This window comes from Linepithema humile, chromosome 7, assembly GCF_040581485.1.
Source record: "Linepithema humile isolate Giens D197 chromosome 7, Lhum_UNIL_v1.0, whole genome shotgun sequence".
Taxonomy (NCBI): domain Eukaryota; kingdom Metazoa; phylum Arthropoda; class Insecta; order Hymenoptera; family Formicidae; genus Linepithema; species Linepithema humile.
Window position 1 is genome coordinate 1,213,514 of NC_090134.1, and position 18,958 is coordinate 1,232,471.

The 18,958-nt window shown below is 31.4% G+C and overlaps 4 protein-coding genes across 7 annotated transcripts; 2 read left to right on the forward strand and 2 right to left on the reverse strand.

Annotated features, from left to right (window-relative positions):
* The first annotated feature begins 98 nt into the window (after positions 1–98).
* CenG1A (Centaurin-gamma-1A) lies at positions 99–5,284 on the forward strand. Of its 3 annotated transcripts, none has more exons than XM_012378021.2 (13): positions 99–649; positions 841–1,073; positions 1,189–1,330; positions 1,456–1,587; positions 1,701–1,861; positions 1,955–2,100; positions 2,195–2,390; positions 2,472–2,574; positions 2,655–2,879; positions 2,944–3,061; positions 3,177–3,389; positions 3,503–3,647; positions 3,746–5,284. In XM_012378021.2, the coding sequence occupies exons 1-13, from the start codon at positions 484–486 to the stop codon at positions 3,920–3,922; spliced, it is 2,157 nt and encodes a 718-aa protein (XP_012233444.1). In that variant the 5' UTR covers positions 99–483; the 3' UTR covers positions 3,923–5,284. The 3 variants fall into 3 exon arrangements, with proteins under 3 accessions (XP_012233444.1, XP_012233442.1, XP_012233441.1); XM_012378019.2 differs by having other exon boundaries at positions 1,958–2,100; positions 2,652–2,879; XM_012378018.2 differs by having other exon boundaries at positions 101–649; positions 2,652–2,879.
* Positions 4,447–7,368, reverse strand: Zwilch (zwilch kinetochore protein). The gene is made up of 12 exons (XM_012378022.2): positions 7,199–7,368; positions 7,080–7,140; positions 6,871–7,000; positions 6,555–6,789; positions 6,337–6,495; positions 6,114–6,266; positions 5,831–6,035; positions 5,664–5,743; positions 5,328–5,566; positions 5,024–5,251; positions 4,786–4,898; positions 4,447–4,678 (listed from the first exon to the last, which is right to left on the reverse strand). Exons 1-12 carry the CDS (start codon positions 7,316–7,318, stop codon positions 4,551–4,553), a joined length of 1,851 nt encoding a protein of 616 aa, XP_012233445.1. The 5' UTR covers positions 7,319–7,368; the 3' UTR covers positions 4,447–4,550.
* Positions 7,369–8,160: 792 nt separating this feature from the next.
* LOC105678537 (uncharacterized) lies at positions 8,161–9,953 on the reverse strand. The gene is made up of 4 exons (XM_012377979.2): positions 9,613–9,953; positions 8,763–9,507; positions 8,483–8,642; positions 8,161–8,380 (listed from the first exon to the last, which is right to left on the reverse strand). Exons 1-4 carry the CDS (start codon positions 9,669–9,671, stop codon positions 8,253–8,255), a joined length of 1,092 nt encoding a protein of 363 aa, XP_012233402.1. The 5' UTR covers positions 9,672–9,953; the 3' UTR covers positions 8,161–8,252.
* Positions 9,954–10,072: 119 nt separating this feature from the next.
* Usp10 (ubiquitin specific protease 10) lies at positions 10,073–18,648 on the forward strand. 2 transcript variants are annotated; one of them, XR_010891142.1, is made up of 10 exons: positions 10,073–10,459; positions 12,888–13,056; positions 13,567–14,937; positions 15,320–15,521; positions 15,599–15,854; positions 15,931–16,017; positions 16,218–16,382; positions 16,655–16,895; positions 17,210–17,602; positions 17,657–18,648. XR_010891142.1 is itself a non-coding variant. In XM_012377978.2 (9 exons), the coding sequence occupies exons 2-9, from the start codon at positions 12,888–12,890 to the stop codon at positions 17,479–17,481; spliced, it is 2,763 nt and encodes a 920-aa protein (XP_012233401.1). In that variant the 5' UTR covers positions 10,073–10,459; the 3' UTR covers positions 17,482–18,648. The 2 variants fall into 2 exon arrangements, 1 of the variants encoding a protein (XP_012233401.1); XM_012377978.2 differs by having other exon boundaries at positions 17,210–18,648.
* Positions 18,649–18,958: the final 310 nt, after the last annotated feature.

An 18,958-nucleotide genomic window follows, 5' to 3' on the forward strand; every position in this document is an offset into this window, starting at 1 on the left:
CAAGAACTACTGTAACGATTGGTTATTTTAGCATCTTTAAGCTTTCAAGACGCCTGTGAAGGAAAAAGACGGAGCTAACTCATTGCTCTCTTTATCATTCCGTGGTCTGATCCGTGACGCTTCTTCAAGATGTATAGAATTCATTGGTGAAATAAAAAATTAACAATTTCAAGGCGCATTACATCAGATGGTATATGAAAAATATCAACCATATTGTTCGGACATACTGGGACATACGCAACAGCTTCCATGAGAACTGCGCGTTCCCTTCGATTGCAAGTTTGTCACATAACCAACTTGGCCGATCTTGCTACGATAATGTTTATAAATACTCGAATTTGACATATGTTATGTGACGAGTAACGACTTTGTTGGAGCCTTACGAAAACCTTTCCGTGAATTTGGTGAAGTACGGATAATGCATTCGGAGCTATGTCATTAATGTGATAAATTATTGCCCGAAACAAATCAAACGTTGAGAAAATGACAACTGGTCAGAGTGGGCACAGTCACTCTCTTGCTATCAGACAGGAAATACAACGTTTTGAGAGCGTTCATCCGTCAATATATGCCATTTACGATCTAATAGAGCTTGTGTCAGACGCGCACATTGCTAAACAAATTCGCGAGCACGTTGTGGCAATCGAAGGTACTCTATACTTGTTTACTACATTTTTTGGTAATGGATACTTGCTACCATTACACACATTTGCATATAATAATATGATGATAATAAATTTTATTATTTTGATAAATACTAATTATACTATTTACTTCGTTGTTATATATTGTATATTGTATTATTCATTATAATGTACACCTAAATTTGCATTTTTTTAGACTCCTTCGTTAACAGTCATGAATGGACACTGGCAAGAGATGTTCCAGAATTACACTTGGGAATCATTGGTTCTTCTGACTCTGGAAAGTCGGCGCTTGTTCACAGGTATCTAACTGGGTCCTTCATGCATGAGGAATCACCTGAAGGTGGCCGTTTTAAAAAGGAAATCTTTATTAATGATCAGAGCTATCTTCTCTTGATCAGAGATGAGGGTGGTGTGCCAGAGGCTCAAGTATGCAACAAAACCATTTTTGTACACATACTGTTTACCACTAGACTGATGTTAATATATTAATATTAACTGATAATAGATTAAATAATAATAAATGTATTTGTGCTGGTTTCAGTTTTCAGCTTGGATAGATGCTTTATTACTTGTATTCAGTTTAGAAAATGAGGAAAGTTTTTCTATAGTTTGCAATTTTTATAATCGAATGTGTTCTTTCCGAGACATGTCAGAAGTACCAAAAATACTTGTAGGTGTACAAGGTGTGTATAGCGCGAGTATACAATATATACAATTTTTTGTAGAAATAATTTTTTCTTTTTTTGATTTTGTTGTTGCTAGCGGCCATTATAAAGTTTGCAATTTTTTGAATTTATTAATTTTATAGATTCAGTTAACGACAGTAATCCTCGTGTGATAAATGATGTCAGACCGCGAAAACTGGCTTGTGATCTAAGATGTCCTTATTATGAAACATGTGCTATTTATGGTTTAAATGTGGAAAGGGTATTTCAGGATGGTAAGGACATTTATACTAAAGATTATTAGATACATATCAATATGATGTAAAGCACAGTTTATTGTTTCAAATTGATTTTCTTACATATTGTGTTAATAATGTTACAATTTCAGTGTGTCAAAAAATTATACAGAATGTATCGGCAAAACATTTTTCATGTGATATCTGTCAACGTACTACGGAGAATGAAATTAAATTTTCAATCCCTGTTGTTACTAAAACTGTGCACTTACATAACAAAGAGATGGAGACAACAAATTCATTGAAAGTGAACGTAAGTCGAAGTTATCTGTTATACATTGCATCTTGAAGCAAATTTTGTTAAAACCTGAACAAAATGATCGAAATATAATTTGCAATTTTTTAGCAGACTTCAGAAAAGGACGAAGATAGTCGATCTATTCACAACAGTTCTGTACCAAACGACTCAACATTGTTGAACGATAATTTTCACAATGTACAGAATCAACACGGAGAACTACGGTCGTCGATTTTAACGCCAACCGCTATTAGGTTTAAATATAAATATAATTATTCTCTTCAATACTTTCTTCATTATGCATTTTGCATTAATGTACTTGTATGTGGTTATTGTCATTTTCTACAGGAAATTTAGAAGAAAATCGAATATATTTACACCGTCTAAAAAGGAAAAATATACGGGCGAGATGGGCGTTGGTAGAGAGATACCTGTTAAACAAGGTTATTTGTTTAAACGAAGCAGCAAATCTTTAAAGGAATGGAAAAAGAAATATGTCACGTTATTAGAGGATGGTCGTTTGACGTATCATTCGAGCTTACATGTAATTGTCCATTTTTAAAGAATATGCTTTGCACGATGATTGCATTTGTAAGAAAAATTATGAATTTATATTCGTATTCAGGATTATATGAACGATACCAATGGCAAGGAAATACTTTTGCAATATGTTACTGTAAAGGTACCCGGCAAAACGCCAAAAGGTTGCAAGTCGTACAATGCTCAAGGTATTACATTCTTTGTTTTATATAATTATTTAACATTTTTAATATATTTTATTCATTGCAAAAGTACTTATTTTCAGAAGATAGTTTCGAATTTTCTATTATTTCATTGGAGAACAAAACTTGGCACTTTGAAGCAAATAATGCTGAAGATAGGGATAACTGGATTGCTGCGATAGAACAACAGATATTATCAAGCTTGCAGAATAGCGATGGCGACAAGAAAAATGAAACCGATGCTTTCAAGATGCATTGTATAAAGAACAAAGTCTCGGGAAATGATGCATGTGTTGATTGCGGTGCACCGAGTGAGTGGATTTTCATTTTAATTTTATTATACAATTAATAATTAATCGATTTTCCTCGTTTTAGATCCCGATTGGGCCAGTCTCAACTTAGGAGTACTGATGTGCATTGAATGTTCCGGTATCCACAGGAACTTGGGTTCACACATATCGAAAGTTCGATCCTTAGATTTGGACGACTGGTCGTAAGTATAATGCACTTTTACGCATATATGTTACGCATACAATATGCATAATACATGTCCAATTAATGTTGTCAATGTTTTTTACTTAATGATACATCTTTCACACCGATTTTAGCGCAGGTCATCTAAGCGTCATGCTGGCTCTTGGCAATGATACAGCTAATAGCATCTGGGAATATTGTTTGAACGGAAAACAAAAACCCGTCTCGGATTCGTCTAGGGAAGAGAAAGAGCAATGGATCAGGTGGAAGTACGAGGATAAACTTTTTCTACCGCCGATCAATCCAAACATCTCTTTAGGAAAATTGCTCATCGATTCAGTTTGCCGGTAAAATGTCTCCTTAGGCCTCTTGCGTTCTGTCGACTAGTCGCCGACGATCTTTAATCTTGATTTCAATGCTGATATTTTTACGATTTTACCGTTTTTTCGTGATTATACAGGGGAGATATGAGAGCGTTTACGTTGTGCTTGGCACGATGTAATAACGAGGACATCAATATCTCGGTCAGTACGGAAGATCGGAGGACACCGTTGCATCTGGCCTGCGCAACCGGAAACTTGGCCATGGCTCAACTTTTAATATGGGTATATATTTTTCTTCTTTCTCTCTTCTCTTCTCTCGTTTTTGAACTAAAATTGTACATAATATCTATATTGTAATACCGTTATCGCAAACTTTGCAGCATAAAGCAAATCCGCAAAATCTTGATCATGAAGGACGAACGTGCATGTCATATGTACGAGCTTTGGAGAGAACGCTCGATAATTCATCGGACTCGATGGAAATGCAGAAACTCCTCGAAGTATTGGAACAAGCCACTGTCTCCGGAACAGACGACGTAGACGCATCTCAGTATTAAAGTTCGAAAAAAAAAAGGAAAGAAATATGCCTTAATCACCCTGCCTACAATTTTCCGCAATGAAATATGTTGTTAATACCGTGTACTTATGGTATGTAAAGCCATACTTTGTTTAGTGATAAAGAAAAGTTTTAGAGCTTTTAAATAACAATTGTTTGAAAAGAAAATCGCCAAAGTGTGTAGAACAAAGCATTGAAAATTGGCATATATTAACGATTAATTCGCAGCGTTGTATTACACATCCTGCAAAAAGTTTATATTGCACATAGTTCATATGACAAATCTAATTTCACACGTATTACGAAATTCATCTTGAATTGGATAAAAAAAAGTTGAAATATGATATACTTTTGTATACTGAAAATAATCTTAAAGAATCTTAAAGAAAGAAGTTTCACAATACGATATTTCATAGAATGTCAATCACAGAGAATTAATAGTATGCTCGAGTGTATATTGTCAATGACTGAGAGTACAAAACACTCATAAATGTAGTTATATTTATATATACTTAATACATGTAATTGTGTTTAAAAATGCTTTTACAGCTTTTATTTTATTAATTAAAATTTTTTTTTAATTGTCTGGAATTATGTTTTATTTATTCAAAATTGCATCCAATGTTATTTTATTTCACTTCTTGAACGCTAGTTCGAGAATGTTGCGTTTCGCTCTTAGCATTGAATTTTTTATATTTCGTCGACGATGATGTTGCGCTTATACCGTAAACTGTTCCCTGTTGTGCATTTATATCGTCTGAGAACAACAAATAACAAGTGAAAGCAAATAGCAATTCAATCGTATGTTATATCGTACAAATTTTCTATTTTTCATTGACTTTTTAAGCAGATACTTTTCTTTACCTGTAGGATGTATATTTGTTGGAAAAATAGGCATTTTACTGTAATGAGCAGTAGTCGTTAGCATCGATGCGACAGAATGAGATGAAATAGAAGTTTTCCACAAAGAAGGATATCTGGAATAAGATAAATATACAGGTGTTTTATACTGTTTACTAATCTTATATTATTCCACATGCAAATAAAATTTTCTTCAAAATTCTTATATCAATGTCACTATTGTAGTGTAAGATGTACATACATCTTGTTCATCTCGTTAGCTATTAAATTGGATAGGGGCGTCTTCAAGGTAAAAATTTCGTTGCAAAGCTCATTGTAATGCTGCAAGGGCGATTGTGCAGAAACAAACTCTTTGTAAGCACAAACAAACAGATTTTGCAAATTTTCAATCGAACATTCCATGTGCTCTTCGATAAACAACATGCATTCTAAACAGATGTGAATTTGTGCCAACGTGATCAACTTTTTCCTGCAATTAATAAAGTCGTTAAATTTAATCACATCTAAATTTGTGCAAATAATTTCTCTAAATGTATATGCATCACCTATAATTCTCTGTGTTAAAAATTCCAGTGGATCTATCGATCAATTTCTGTCGAACGTCATGTAAATTGATGAATCGCGCTCCTCTTAGGATATACAGATAATCTCGAATAAGCTTTTCAAATCCCATGTCCACGACAAGTTCCAACGGCACACTTCCCACTAATAAGTGAGATATTGTTTCTTGACAACGCAGATCAGAAATACATTTTACAAATCTAGTTGAATTTGTGTCATTGATCTGAAAAGCATCAAAATACACTTATGTAAGAATTATTTTAGTGTTCGTCACTTATATCATTGAGATGAGTCAAATGAGAAGATTTAAGATTGATTACCTGTGGTGTAAAATTATATTCAAGAATTTCCTTAAGGACTGTTTCAATATAGTCTATCATTTGTGAATATTCTGACGTCTCTGTATAATAAAAAAAGATAATGAAGTTACCCAAAATAAGTGTACATTTATACAAATTTAATTTCATTGAAGAGAAAAGTCACTCACTTGTAAGTATTTCCCATAAAAAATCGATAAAATCTATATCATGTCTTGAACAGATATTTTGTACACGTTCCAACAATTTTGCATCTATTTCAGCATTTCCTTTGTTTATATAATTAGTATCCCTAACATTATTATTTCCAAATCTTTCAAAACTGAGATCTCCATTCAACAAAAGATTTATTTTTTCAATTATGGCATCATGTTCCTATGATATTAATATATATAATTTATGAATATAAAAATTATATAATAAACAGTTTAGCAGATATAAAAATCAATCTACCTCTAAATATGGTGTTGAAAATTTTATTGGTTTTTGTAATCCAATGTTTTTTTTCAATTCATCTATTATTGACAGATACTGAACCAATAAGAGCAATTCGTTTCGAATTCCTTTCAAAGGACTATTCTTCCATCCAGCATTTATTTCAGTTACCTGCAAAAATATTTGTAGAGATAATTTACATTTTTATGTAATCTTGTATATACATATTGTATATACATACCAAAGTAGTTTGTGACAATCTTAGATCTAATGTCAAATTATTTGAATACATTTCAATGCTGATACTTCCTTCATAATCTTTTTTGGCAGTTTTATCCCAATTAATCCTTTCTTGTTTGGTCCCAAATATATCAAAAATATTAAGCATGGATATTTTAACCTACACATATTGAAAGTCAGTAAAATTTTCAATAAAATATTAAATCTGATATTACATACATCATGTTCTTGTGCAAATGATTGCTCAAGATGTTCCTGTAAAATTCTGCGGCAATCATCTCTCTTTATAGCCATAGTCGTCATACCAGTAGAAACAGCTTCCAATGTGGTGAACCAATTTTCAGAAACACTAGCACCAATAAGCCTGCTCTGTTTAGCATCTCGTCCATCACAGAGAGCTAATATTGGCAAAGTATTGTTATCAAGGTATTCTAGACACATATTCAATGCATTGCTAAAAAATATATATAATTAGATATAGACATTTTGCAATAATCTTATATCTTATTAATAAAATCTTATTAAACATACACACCATGCATCCTTCCTGCTCAATGGTAAATATAACTCCTCTTCTTTTTGCCAATTCTGCCTCGTTACAATGGTTTCATCAAACTTATAGTTACCAAATGAATATTCCAAAGGTGAACCACTAACATCGTATTCTAAGGAACATTTTAAACTTTATATATCCACACAATAAATTATAGATGATGGATTATACTTAGGTATGCATTTACATACTCGTACATTCATCGAAACTTCGCTCTCTCTTCTCGCAGTCTGAAAATTGTACGATGGGAACCTAAAGCACAAATCGTTATATTATGTAGGATCGTGAAGAATAAAACTCTCTCACTTACATTTTTGTGAAGAATAATATACGGATTATCCTTGAGATCTGGAAACAATTCATCCACATATGATAATCTAATTTTACTAGCTCGAATATGCGATTGCAAGATGTTATTCAAATGGTCCATCTTCTTTCATACCGTGTAACTGCACGACTACGCGTAACATTGTATGGTTTAATTTGAATAGAGTAGGATCAGATGTGGCCACGAGATGGCACGCCTTTCGATTTCGCAAAGCCATTTTTCACGCTTATGATTACTTCACAATTACAGCGTTTTCGAATGAACGGATTTGATCGATCTAATAGCGTTTTCGAATAAACGGGATTTGAACGATCTAGGGTTGATCAATCACTATTTTACTATAAATGCAAGTCTTTCATTGGTGGAGAGGTTGCAATGACGTCATTAACCAATCTTGGGTCGTTCAAATCCTGTATAATCGAAAACGCTATAAGATTAATTAATGACGTCATTGCATCGTCTTCGCCAATAAAAAATTTGAATTCATAATAAAATAGTGATTAATTGATTCGCAATGGATCAAAATCCGTTTGAAAACGCTATCATTGGAATATTTTTATTAAGGTATATCCAAATTCTGAAATATGCATTTTATATAAATGATTTATTTGTTTGTCTCAATATATTCGTAAATATATTAATAATGTAAGTGTGTAGTACAATTTGTAATTATTTTCTAATATTTCGTAAACTTGCATATATGTTTACAGTGCGATATATTACACATTTTAATAAAATCGTATTTCTATAGAGACCAAGTTTGGATTCAATCATTTACGTTTCTCGCATATATTTTTACATTTCTTGCATAAAAAAAATTTTATTACCATTACGTCATTTCACATATATTGAACACACCAGAAATATTTTATTTATATATAAAAAATCAAACTGTTATTACAGAAAACGATTAATTTATATCCCTATCCCCGTTTCTAATATAATTAATAAATATATCATCACAGATTCTTATCTCAAAGTTCAAATTAAAATGAATTTATGAAATTAATGATAAAAAATTATTTTGAAACAATATTTAAATTCTTTTACAACAAGCTTCATGTTTCTGGATCCGGTGTGGCATAAAAGTTCTTTTGCATTGTTTACAAGGAATTAATTGTGCAGTGTGTTGCTCCCAATCGACTTCTTCTTCTTCTACAATATCTGAAACCCATTATATAAAATATATAGATACAGTAAGATAACTTTTGTATTCAAAGCTTGATTTATACAATTTATTTATTAAATTAACAACGATAACAGTACCTTGAATGTTAGAAGTTATAACTGTCATTTCTTTAATTGAGTCGTTATATGATTGAGACTGAATTGAGTCATTAATCTTTAATTTTTCATCTGCACATTTCTTACTGTTTGGTGGTGTCCGTGATAACTGATGTCTTGGTTTCATTGGATCAAATATTACCTAAATTACAAAAAGACAACAAATTATTACCTATATATCACATCCACATTAATAAATGCTAAATATTCTATATTGTGTGTATATTTGTAAAGTAACATGATATTTAATATCAATTTTTACCAAATCTTCAGAATTATTGCTTTCACAAGAAATAATGTTAGCTATAACTTCTGTATCATTTGTTACTGCATTCTCATCTACTTTCCCGATTAAATGTGGTTTTTCATCATTATTTTGTTTCTTCTCTTTTCTTTTCCTCCTAAGTGTTACAGTATTTGTACAATCTAAATCTGTTTGCAAGTTTTGTATCCTTATGTTCTCCACATTAGTAAAACTAGGATGGATATTATTAGTACACTTCTCTTGAATATGTTTGTATTTCTCTTTTTTTTTATTGTCATTATATATATTTTCTATATCTGAATTAAATAAGCCCTTACTATTCACAATTATCTCCATAGCTTCATTTTTCTTTGCACCTTGCTCTTTATAGGTTTTTATATCATTTCCATCAATATTTTCTTTGTTTTCATGATTGTGTTTCAATTTCTGATTTTGACATATCTTATCATCACATTTACATGATGGATTACATTTATTATTCTTTTTCACACAACCACATCTTGAAGAACAATTTCCTTTACAACCACAACTAGATATCTCTGTATTGATTTTGGGTATTAACTGTGTTGTAGGGCAAAATGATTTTTGTTGCAAATTGTCCAGCTTCTTATTATCAGATGTCTTCATATGTCTTCTTAAACAATCATTTTCCAGTTGTAAAAGTTTCATTTGCTCTTGTAATTTGGCAATTTCGATAACATTATCAAAATCTTCAGTCTGTGTTGCTATGCTTTTTGTATTGCTAAACATTTAAATTGCTATTATTATTATCATTTTCACAGAATATAGCATATATCTATTTTTAAAAGATAAATATGCAACGTTTTTAGATAAATTTCTTGCTTACCCGGACAATGAATATGCAATTCTTCGAGTTTCAACGTTCTTCGTTTTGGCTTTCTTCATTTTTTCGTTCTTATACTAAAAACTATTTCACAATACGTAGTTTACATTTAAAACATAGAGACATCCAACAATATCATCAAAATATACGTATTCAACAACCGTCGGCAACGGTCGAATAAAGAATTTAAAGCGGATTTAAATGAAATCCATAGATCTACAACCAGAAAGCAACCCGACAGTCACGATTTGGTATTTCCTGTTGCCTATAGTGCATTTCAAAAGTCTACGGAAAATTCAACATATAATTCTAAAGGTGCATTTAGTCTGCCTTGTAAGCGTACTTGCATAGAAAGCTTGACCAATCAAATGTCTAATAGCAAATAGGTCCCTATTGCTGCACTTTCGTTGTCCAATTGTGATTGGTTGACCGTTTTGTGCACGTATAATGCACCCGGATAATCCTGTGGCGCCATCACACATAACGGCCGCAATGCAGCTGATGCACTAATGTAGGCTCATTCATTCTTATTCTTACGCGTGCAACTGCCGGAACGTGATCACTCGTGTCTCTCTGCAACTCGTAGTCGACCGATCCATTTTCTTTTTAGTATTTGCGACGAAGTAAGTGAGTAAGATCGGCAATCATTTTGTTAATTTCACATATTTTTTCTACTCGCGATTGCATGATCGAGACACACCATCGTCGTGAAACGACGAAAATATCGTGAAGCATCGACGACCCCGTGATCAGACCGAATACCGATCACCGGAGTTTCAAGCCCCACGGCCCGTGCTATTTTTAATGTTTTGTACCAATTGTGAACGTGAGCAGAGGTATTTGAAACAAGGTATGTATTATCATTAATTTGAAAGGATGATAAAACGTGAAAATGCACGCTCTTCACGTGATTGATTCTGATATTGAGGTTATGTTACCGCGTCCACAAAATCGAAATCCGTGGATTTTTCATGTAGAATGTTCTTTCGAATTTCTTATAGAATTTTTCTCGTAGAGTTTTAAAAAGTTTTGAGACGCTTTACACGTGCTTGCACGTGGTTAAATGTGTTAGTAAGGTTACGTTATCGCGTCTTTTCGAATTGAAATCCGCAGGTTTTGCTTGTGGAATTTTTCATGGAATTTCTCAAAATTTCGAAATAATTGATGCATTCTGCACATGTTCGAGAAAAAACTCTTCTTGGCCTTAGTTTGAGAAATCTATAAACTTTTTTTTAATTTTTTTACTTGAAATATTTTCTCGTGCATTGTTTACATTGCTTTATAAATTAATTGTAAAATTTAATTTTTTTAATTAAATCCATTTAATTCTATAAAATTAATTTCTTAAAATTAATAATAAAAGTTAGTTTGCAAAATAAATTTTGAAGTTGCAATTTATTAGTAGAAGATCAAATTTTCAGCTGAATCATTGAAAATATTATAATTCAGCTAACTAAAACAATGACTAAAATTTTACAATTGTATAACAAGAGTTATCAATGGCTCATTTTATTACTTGATTTTTAATTTATTTCTGTAACTTTTCACAGAATAGCATTCAAAAAGACAGTATAAAATTAATGCTTAGTGTTGTATTGTAAATAGTTTACTGTTTATTATACATGCTAATGCTTTATAATGTATTATATTTATGCACATGCTTTTAGCATATTAGAAGAAATAGTATTTATTAATATTACAGCAGACTTTAATTTTTACTTTTTTATCTTTGCTTATTGTTATACGGAAGGAAATTTTTAGAAAAACAGTGTTTTTTTAAAGATTTATGTCAATATATTATCTGTATATACTTTTAACATATTAAACAAAAATAACGTTTGTTAATATTGCAAATATTGCTTTCTAACTTTTAATTCTTTTTTTTTTTGCATTGCAACGTTGTAGAACATTTTACAAAAGCAATGTCCTTTTCTTTGTTTAAATCACTTTCACCGGAATTTTTTCCCTGAACCTTATATTTTATGATCCTATTGTTATGCTAAAAGATATTTCTACAAAAGCATATCGCTTTCTAACTTTATTTCTTATTTTTTACATTGTCACGCTGTAGAACATTTAACAAAAGCATTTTCCTTTTTTTTTTTTTTTTTTTTTGTTAAATCTTTACCTGAATCTTTTACCTGAACCTTATATTTTGCGACTATTGTCATGCTAAAAAATATTTCTAGAAAAGCAGTTTTCTTTTCTATTTTTGTTTCTTTTATTTGAACCATTTGTTTAATAGAATTCGTGATTTATGACCGTCGGAATTTGTGGTGAATGACTTTCCCTTTTTAACTTACACAGTCTCTGAAGGTTATGTCTAAACAGTGTCCTTTTTGTTATCACTTAGTTTTACCTGAACCTATTCTATAGGTTAGAAGTTAATGACCTGAGGTTTCAAATTTCCACGATCACAATCCATTTTTCCATGAATCTTTCAAAAACCATAAATTCTGAAATTCTATGAATTCATTATAATGAAAAATGGATTGTGACCGTGAAAAGTTAGAAATTTGGAACGTCCGGCTATTTTTTATTGTAAATTAAAGTATGATATTCGATATGTTGAAATCTAATTTTTTATTTAGGGTGTTCTTGTAACTCGCAAACTAATAAATATTATAACAAAAAAGTTCTTAAAAAACTAAATAAAAAATGTCTGCAATTTTTTAATTGAAGGGCAGTTTTTAAAATATTAGAATTAAAAATTCGCCAATCAGATTCTATGATTAAGCATGATGTAACTTTTCTCTAACTTGTGCATATGGCAGTATTAGTATCTTATATGAATAAGTGACTGCTTAATCATAGAACACCATAGAACCCGATTGATCAATTTTAAAATCTTGTATTTTAAAAACTATTGCTTAAATTAAAAACTGCAAAACTTTTTTTGACTTAGCTTTTTGACGACTTTTCTGTTATAATATTTTGATTCGCGAATTACAGGACACATTATACTGTATATAATTTCTTATTTCTGTTGTTGTATTTGAGCTTTTATAATAAAAGATTAATGTGAATCTATATGAAAAAAAAAAAAACAAAGTAAAGTTAAAAAATCTACTGTACCATGATAATATAATTATTATGTAGTTATCATTAAATAATGTTTATATAGCAAAAAATTATACAACAATTATATAACCTTACTTGTTGAATACAACAAGTATGTCTTCCTAAATAAATTTGCAGCATATCTAAAAAGAACAAATGTGTGTGTGTGTGTGTGTGTGTGTGTTCAACCATGTTATATTTTCACCTTACTTTTTCAGATGGATCTCAAATTTGTCGATGTACGTGGTCTAAGTGATGATGACAAAAATAAATTATTAGCTATTCTGAAATCTGACACATTAAAATTGCCATGCGACGTTATAGAAAATAATGCCAATTCTGTGACAGAAGTATCAGAAGTATCAGAACTGCAACATTGGTACAATGGTAAAATTCTGTTTATATGTATAAATTATTAGATAAATTTTGTTTCGTACTTTTTATACTTTTTAAAAATAATTTAATGTGTCTAAAATATGATCAAAACAATTAAATATGATAAAAATAAAATTTTAATTTTACGAGATTTAAATATTTTAATAAAACAAGGCTGAAATTAAATCTTGCTATGGGCTAATGCAGGTTGTTTGTACCATGTATTTACTTTGCATATCAATGTACAAACGTTTCGGTCATAGTATCAGATCGTCTTCAGTATATTAAATATTTTCTTATTATGTCTCTAGTACAATGTATTGCTTAAACTCTTAACATATTCATGGATTTTGAAAGGCTTTTCAATAAATTACCACGCAAGAGCAATTTGCGTTGACCTATTTAATTTAAATCTTGTTTAATGAAATATAATATATTAATCTCTTGTATACAATATAAACTATATTTGTAAAGTTGAAAGAATATGTAATAATCTTGCAATATCTTATCTTCCATTTACAGCCATGACACCGACGAATGTTAATACTTTTCCGCAACCGCTCATGGCACAATTATGCAATGAATGGCCAATGTACAACGTTTCCACAAACGGCCATATGCAACCATATATGCCTGGAGTATTTTCATGTCCTGGATATCCAAAGCTGCATAATGTTGGTACCGAAATTCAATTCGGTACAGAAAATGAATGCCATAATAGTAGAGACAAAAATTTGAAAAGAGGTCACTACAATGGGACATTCAGTCCCATTAACGACATGCAATCAGGATATACTGGCGATCAAACACAATTCTCTCAAATACCGATCATGTATATTTATCCCGATCATTCCATTTCTACTCAACAGCATCAAGTACCCGCCGGGCAGATTTATTATTCACCGCCAATGTATTCGTCGATTCCTCATCCGCATCCAAATGCACAACCTATCTCATCCAATGCACAGACACATCCCACTTATTCTCCAAATCATCAACTTCCACCGATGAATAGCTGCGTGCGACAATCATCTGCACCACTCCAGCAGCCAAACCAGGAATTTGTAAAGCAACCGATCATCAAATCGCATGAGAAACCTATACAAGACGCATATATTCCCGATAAACCGATATCCCAACAAGTAAATGAGAATAACTCTTCGCAAGTAGCCGTCGTTGTCGCTGTAAATAATTCTACATCAAAGTCGCCCGTTAAGAATGTTGTCGAAAGCACTGCCAATATAAAGAATGTGGTTAGCAGTGAAAAAATTGATGCAAAGATACAAAACAATACTTCACTTACGGCAAATGAAAATTGTAATGGCACAGAAAAAGTCGAGATGACGCATGTAAGTAATGGCGCCGAGGCGAATCAAAATGGAAAGATAGATAAGAAACTGAAGAACGAAATCGAGTCCAATACTACAACCGATGTAAAAACTTTGTCTAAACCTACCTTGAACAAGGTAGAAAAAAGCAAATTATCGACCAAAGTGCAAATTAATGGTGCGCCAAAAGACACACAAAATAATATCGCTAAAACTCCCAACGGCTCCCCATCTACATCGAATGATTCCACAGCCACGCCAAAAACTTTATCGCCCGTATCTACTGTATCTCCACCGGCTACGAAAGCCGTTAGATCGTACGCTAGCTTGTTTAGGAAGAACAGCATTGAATCGCAGACAACTCCATTATCGAAGCCAGTACAGGTTGCTGAACAGAATGGATCACCAAAAACGCCAATCCAAAAGGAACCGACGAGTCCGAACTTCACTCCAGAGAATCAAAACGATTCACCCAGCACACAAACCACAGAAAACGATTATAAAATCCTGCAGAATGGTGTATTACATACTTATTACGATGATCCTAATGCAGTCAGGATGGGTGGTAAGTACAAAAGTTGATCCAATGTTTTTTTGAAATGATAAATTTTTTTATACAAATGTAATGTGTATAAATCTGTATAAAATTGAGATAGAAACATTAAGACATAGATTTCACACATTCAATTATTTAATATACATATATATATTAAGATAAATTTAATATTCGATAATGATACTTTAAACTTGCCAGCATGGTCTTGTCTGATAAAAACGATTGGTTCTAAAATAATTATTTGTAATTATTATCTTGTACGGATTTCCTCCTTAATAATAACCTCATTCATCAATCTTATTCTCTCTTTCCTCTTTCACTAATGACATACTACTTTACTATATTATTACAATGCAAATTTTTTAAAGAGGATATGATTCTTTTTTTTTAGAATTTTTGTCCAATTATCAAATGGATAAACAAACTGTAAGTTTGTTACCAAGGGGATTGACAAATCGCAGCAATTATTGTTACATCAATAGTATCTTGCAAGCTTTGCTCGCTTGCCCATCGTTCTACAATCTTTTAAAGGCTTTACCACTTCCCAAAGATCGAAATTCCAAGAGTTCGCCTACGCCTTTGATCGATAGCATGTAAGTATTAAAATAATTATGCATAAAGGAAATAATAACACGAGAACGTTAACTTATTATTTTTATTTGTTAAACAGGGTTAGATTCGTTCATGAGTTTACGCCTTTGGCAGAAGCTGCTCGCATGCCCAGAAAAGATCGGAAGGATCACAATAAGCGAGGAGAAGACACAGCTTTAGATATATATAGTGGCGTTGCTTTCGAGCCGTCGTATATATATGAAACGTTAAAGAACACTTCTGCTGCTGGTGCCTTTTCCGTGGAAGGACGACAAGAGGATGCGGAAGAGTGTCTATCGTGTCTTCTAAATGGCATCAACGACGAGATGCTAGAAGTAAGAATTTTTACACTCATTTATTACAAAGGTAAACTTTTAGTTAAAAGATATTTTATTTAATTTTTATTTCCAGTTGATGAAATTGGTTCCTAATGATCAAAATGCAGACACTAACGCGAATAATAATATTAACAACGATCATGATGAAGAAGAATGGCAGGTAAAATATAAGATAAAAAAAAATACCTAAAGAATATTTAAAAAATTATTATTTATATCTGTAGCTCAGATCTATATTGTGTTATACTATAATGTAAAATCTATCGCAACTGTGCCACAATATAGCTATTAAAATTTATTGAAAGCAACATCAATTTATCAAATCTTCGAATGCCAATTACATTTTTTTTATCGATGCAGGTAATGGGACCAAAAAATAAAGGTGCTATCACACGATGTACGCAGTTTGGCAGAACACCACTGTCCGACATATTCCGAGGACAACTGCGATCCAGAATATCGCGTGCAGGAGAGCAACCAACAGACAATGTACAGCCGTTTTTCACGCTGCAACTTGATGTTCAAGTTAGTATATTCAGAATTTTTTAAATAAATAATGTGTGATATATTATAGTACTCGTGGAGATAATTCGCGCTCGCAGAAAAATACAGCGATTTTTGAAAAAAATTTGACATTAAATTAGTTTATTAGAACACAAGTGAAAATAACTTAAACCATCACGATGTAAATCCTAATCGAATAGCACCCCAAACAACACAGACACAATAGTACATTTAGAATTTTCTTAATAAATTGACTTGTGATGTACGTTCACACATGTATCTAATGATTACAGAAAGCTGAATCTGTTAAAAGCGCGCTTGATATCCTCGTTGGAAAGGATCAAGTAGAAGGGATGACGTGCAGCAAAACCAGACAGCAAATTGAAGCGTGGAAGCAGGTTACCTTGGAAGAATTACCTGTCATTCTTATTATGCATTTGAAGTGGTTCGTTTACAAATTCGATAAATATTCCAATGGATGCTCGAAGATATTGAAAAGCATGGAATTTCCTGTGGACTTGAAAATTGATGGCAGTAAGTAAATTGAATATAATTCTAGTCTGCTTTATTTTAACTCTTTTGCCTTATACAGAAAAAATTTTTATTATGTATAATAACTTTGCAATGCAAGTTATACATAATCGCAATAAACATAAAATTTCTTGTCAAATGGCTACAAATGGAAAGTTTTTTAAACGTCTTCAAAATTTCAAAATGTTTTTGTAAATCATTCACTTATGAATACGCAAAGTACAAATATTTTGTTGCAGTTGTCAAATAATTTGGGAACAGAAGGATTAATCTCCACAAAGCAAATTTAATATAATTCTTTTTCTCTTTTGTTACAGAATTTCTATCGCCGAACACTGCGAAAAAATTGAGTCCAAAACAGAAGCAATACAAATTATTCGCAGTGACGTACCACGATGGGAAAGAGGCCACGAAAGGCCATTACATCACGGATGCCTTCCACGTAGGATATGGATCCTGGGTTAGGTACGATGACAGCACGGTGCGAAGTGTGACAGAGAGCAACGTGCTAAGGCCCACGTCGCCCCGAGTACCGTACTTGCTTTATTACCGAAGATGCGACACTATCGGTAATAATCAAACGAAGTAGTGCTAAAGAGCACTAAAAAAGTTGTAAAAATGTTTCTATAAATATTGTTATTATATATTTTATGTGTGTGTGTGTATATATATGTATATATATATATATATACACACATATCTATGATATTGTTATTATATATACATATAAAAAATAATCTACAATATAGTGACGTTATATGTAGATTATTTTTTATATGATCCTCCTGTACAGTAAGCAATCAATTCCAACTTGCCAGTTATTCTTTTTAATGCACATTAACATATTTAATATTTTATATTCAGCATATTCAATCTATAACAAATCATATTCATCCATTTTAATTCATTAAATCTTTTCATAAATTTCTTCCTCGTCAAGCACATTTAAATCGCTTCAATAATTAAAGAAAAACTGGCAAGACAAAGAACTGAAAATCAGGAAGATTGTGTATAAGATTTGTATTTAATCCTTAAGATTTTGTAATTAATCTTTCCTAATGCGATATTCGATGTTATGCTTCCGAATACAGCAATTACTCGCGAAATGAATATCGCATTTTCAAAAAAGATTAATAACAAAATACTTGTATAATTCGTACAATATATACATTTATTGTATCTATTATATTATGTATGTTTGTAATATAGATAAAAAATAAGATAAATATATATTCTAAGTTTTCAATCTAATTATAACTTAAACATTAAACATGATACCTCTCATCAGAGGCGGTTGCGAGTATGCTAATCAAGCTTCAGGATCCCGAAGTGCCGAGGGCCTTCGGTACACACAGATATAACATATTACAATAATGAAATATTTCTTGAACTTGTTCCATAGTTACATCATATAAATATGAAATGTTAGTTTTATGAATATTCACAAACTCGTTAAATATTTATAAATTAATCTCTTATTTTGTCCGAAAAGAGGGAGAGATCGAGAAGGAATCTAAAATCTTTGAGTAGTATGTATATTTCTTAGTATAATTAAATTTTGAATCGAGAAGTTTAAGAAATTATCTCGATCTCTCCCCCTTTTCTTTTCGGATCTTCGGAAATATAGATCGCCACTGCCTCTCATTTGTTTCGCATCTTGTAAATAAATATTTCAAGTTTGTAACAAAAGATAAAACTGTACATATGTTATACAAAATTTAATTATGGTTAAGAAATATATATACTTTCAAATATATATCGAGTTTTTTGATCTTTATCTTTTCTTATAAGATTCCTTTTATTTAAGATCTTGTGTTGGCATGTTCTTAATCATTATATATATTATATATCATTATATTATTATAGAGAAGATTTTATAAGAGAGAGACATATAAATTTCAGCATACAGATCATTTATACTTGCAGAGTATTCTGTGATCATTTTTAAGCTCAGACAAATATTAATGACGTTATAATTCAACAAATTTTAACTTTAATTTGCTAAGCTTTGAGCTTTTCTAAACTTTATGACATTGTTAATATATTCTCGCAAACAATGAACAATT

Coding starts and splice junctions, on each gene's coding strand:
- CenG1A (XM_012378018.2), top strand. CDS start 484: ATGACAACTGGTCAGAGTGGGCACAGTCACTCTCTTGCTATCAGACAG. Junction 650..840: donor GCACGTTGTGGCAATCGAAG/GTACTCTATACT, acceptor GCATTTTTTTAG/ACTCCTTCGTTAACAGTCAT. Junction 1,862..1,954: donor CAAATTCATTGAAAGTGAAC/GTAAGTCGAAGT, acceptor GCAATTTTTTAG/CAGACTTCAGAAAAGGACGA.
- Zwilch (XM_012378022.2), bottom strand. CDS start 7,318: ATGGACCATTTGAATAACATCTTGCAATCGCATATTCGAGCTAGTAAA. Junction 6,790..6,870: donor TTGAGCAGGAAGGATGCATG/GTGTGTATGTTT, acceptor TATATTTTTTAG/CAATGCATTGAATATGTGTC. Junction 6,496..6,554: donor CATTTGCACAAGAACATGAT/GTATGTAATATC, acceptor CAATATGTGTAG/GTTAAAATATCCATGCTTAA.
- LOC105678537 (XM_012377979.2), bottom strand. CDS start 9,671: ATGAAGAAAGCCAAAACGAAGAACGTTGAAACTCGAAGAATTGCATAT. Junction 9,508..9,612: donor ATTGCATATTCATTGTCCGG/GTAAGCAAGAAA, acceptor TTAAATGTTTAG/CAATACAAAAAGCATAGCAA. Junction 8,381..8,482: donor TATAACTTCTAACATTCAAG/GTACTGTTATCG, acceptor AATGGGTTTCAG/ATATTGTAGAAGAAGAAGAA.
- Usp10 (XM_012377978.2), top strand. CDS start 12,888: ATGGATCTCAAATTTGTCGATGTACGTGGTCTAAGTGATGATGACAAA. Junction 15,522..15,598: donor ACGCCTTTGATCGATAGCAT/GTAAGTATTAAA, acceptor TTTGTTAAACAG/GGTTAGATTCGTTCATGAGT. Junction 16,896..17,209: donor GGACTTGAAAATTGATGGCA/GTAAGTAAATTG, acceptor CTTTTGTTACAG/AATTTCTATCGCCGAACACT.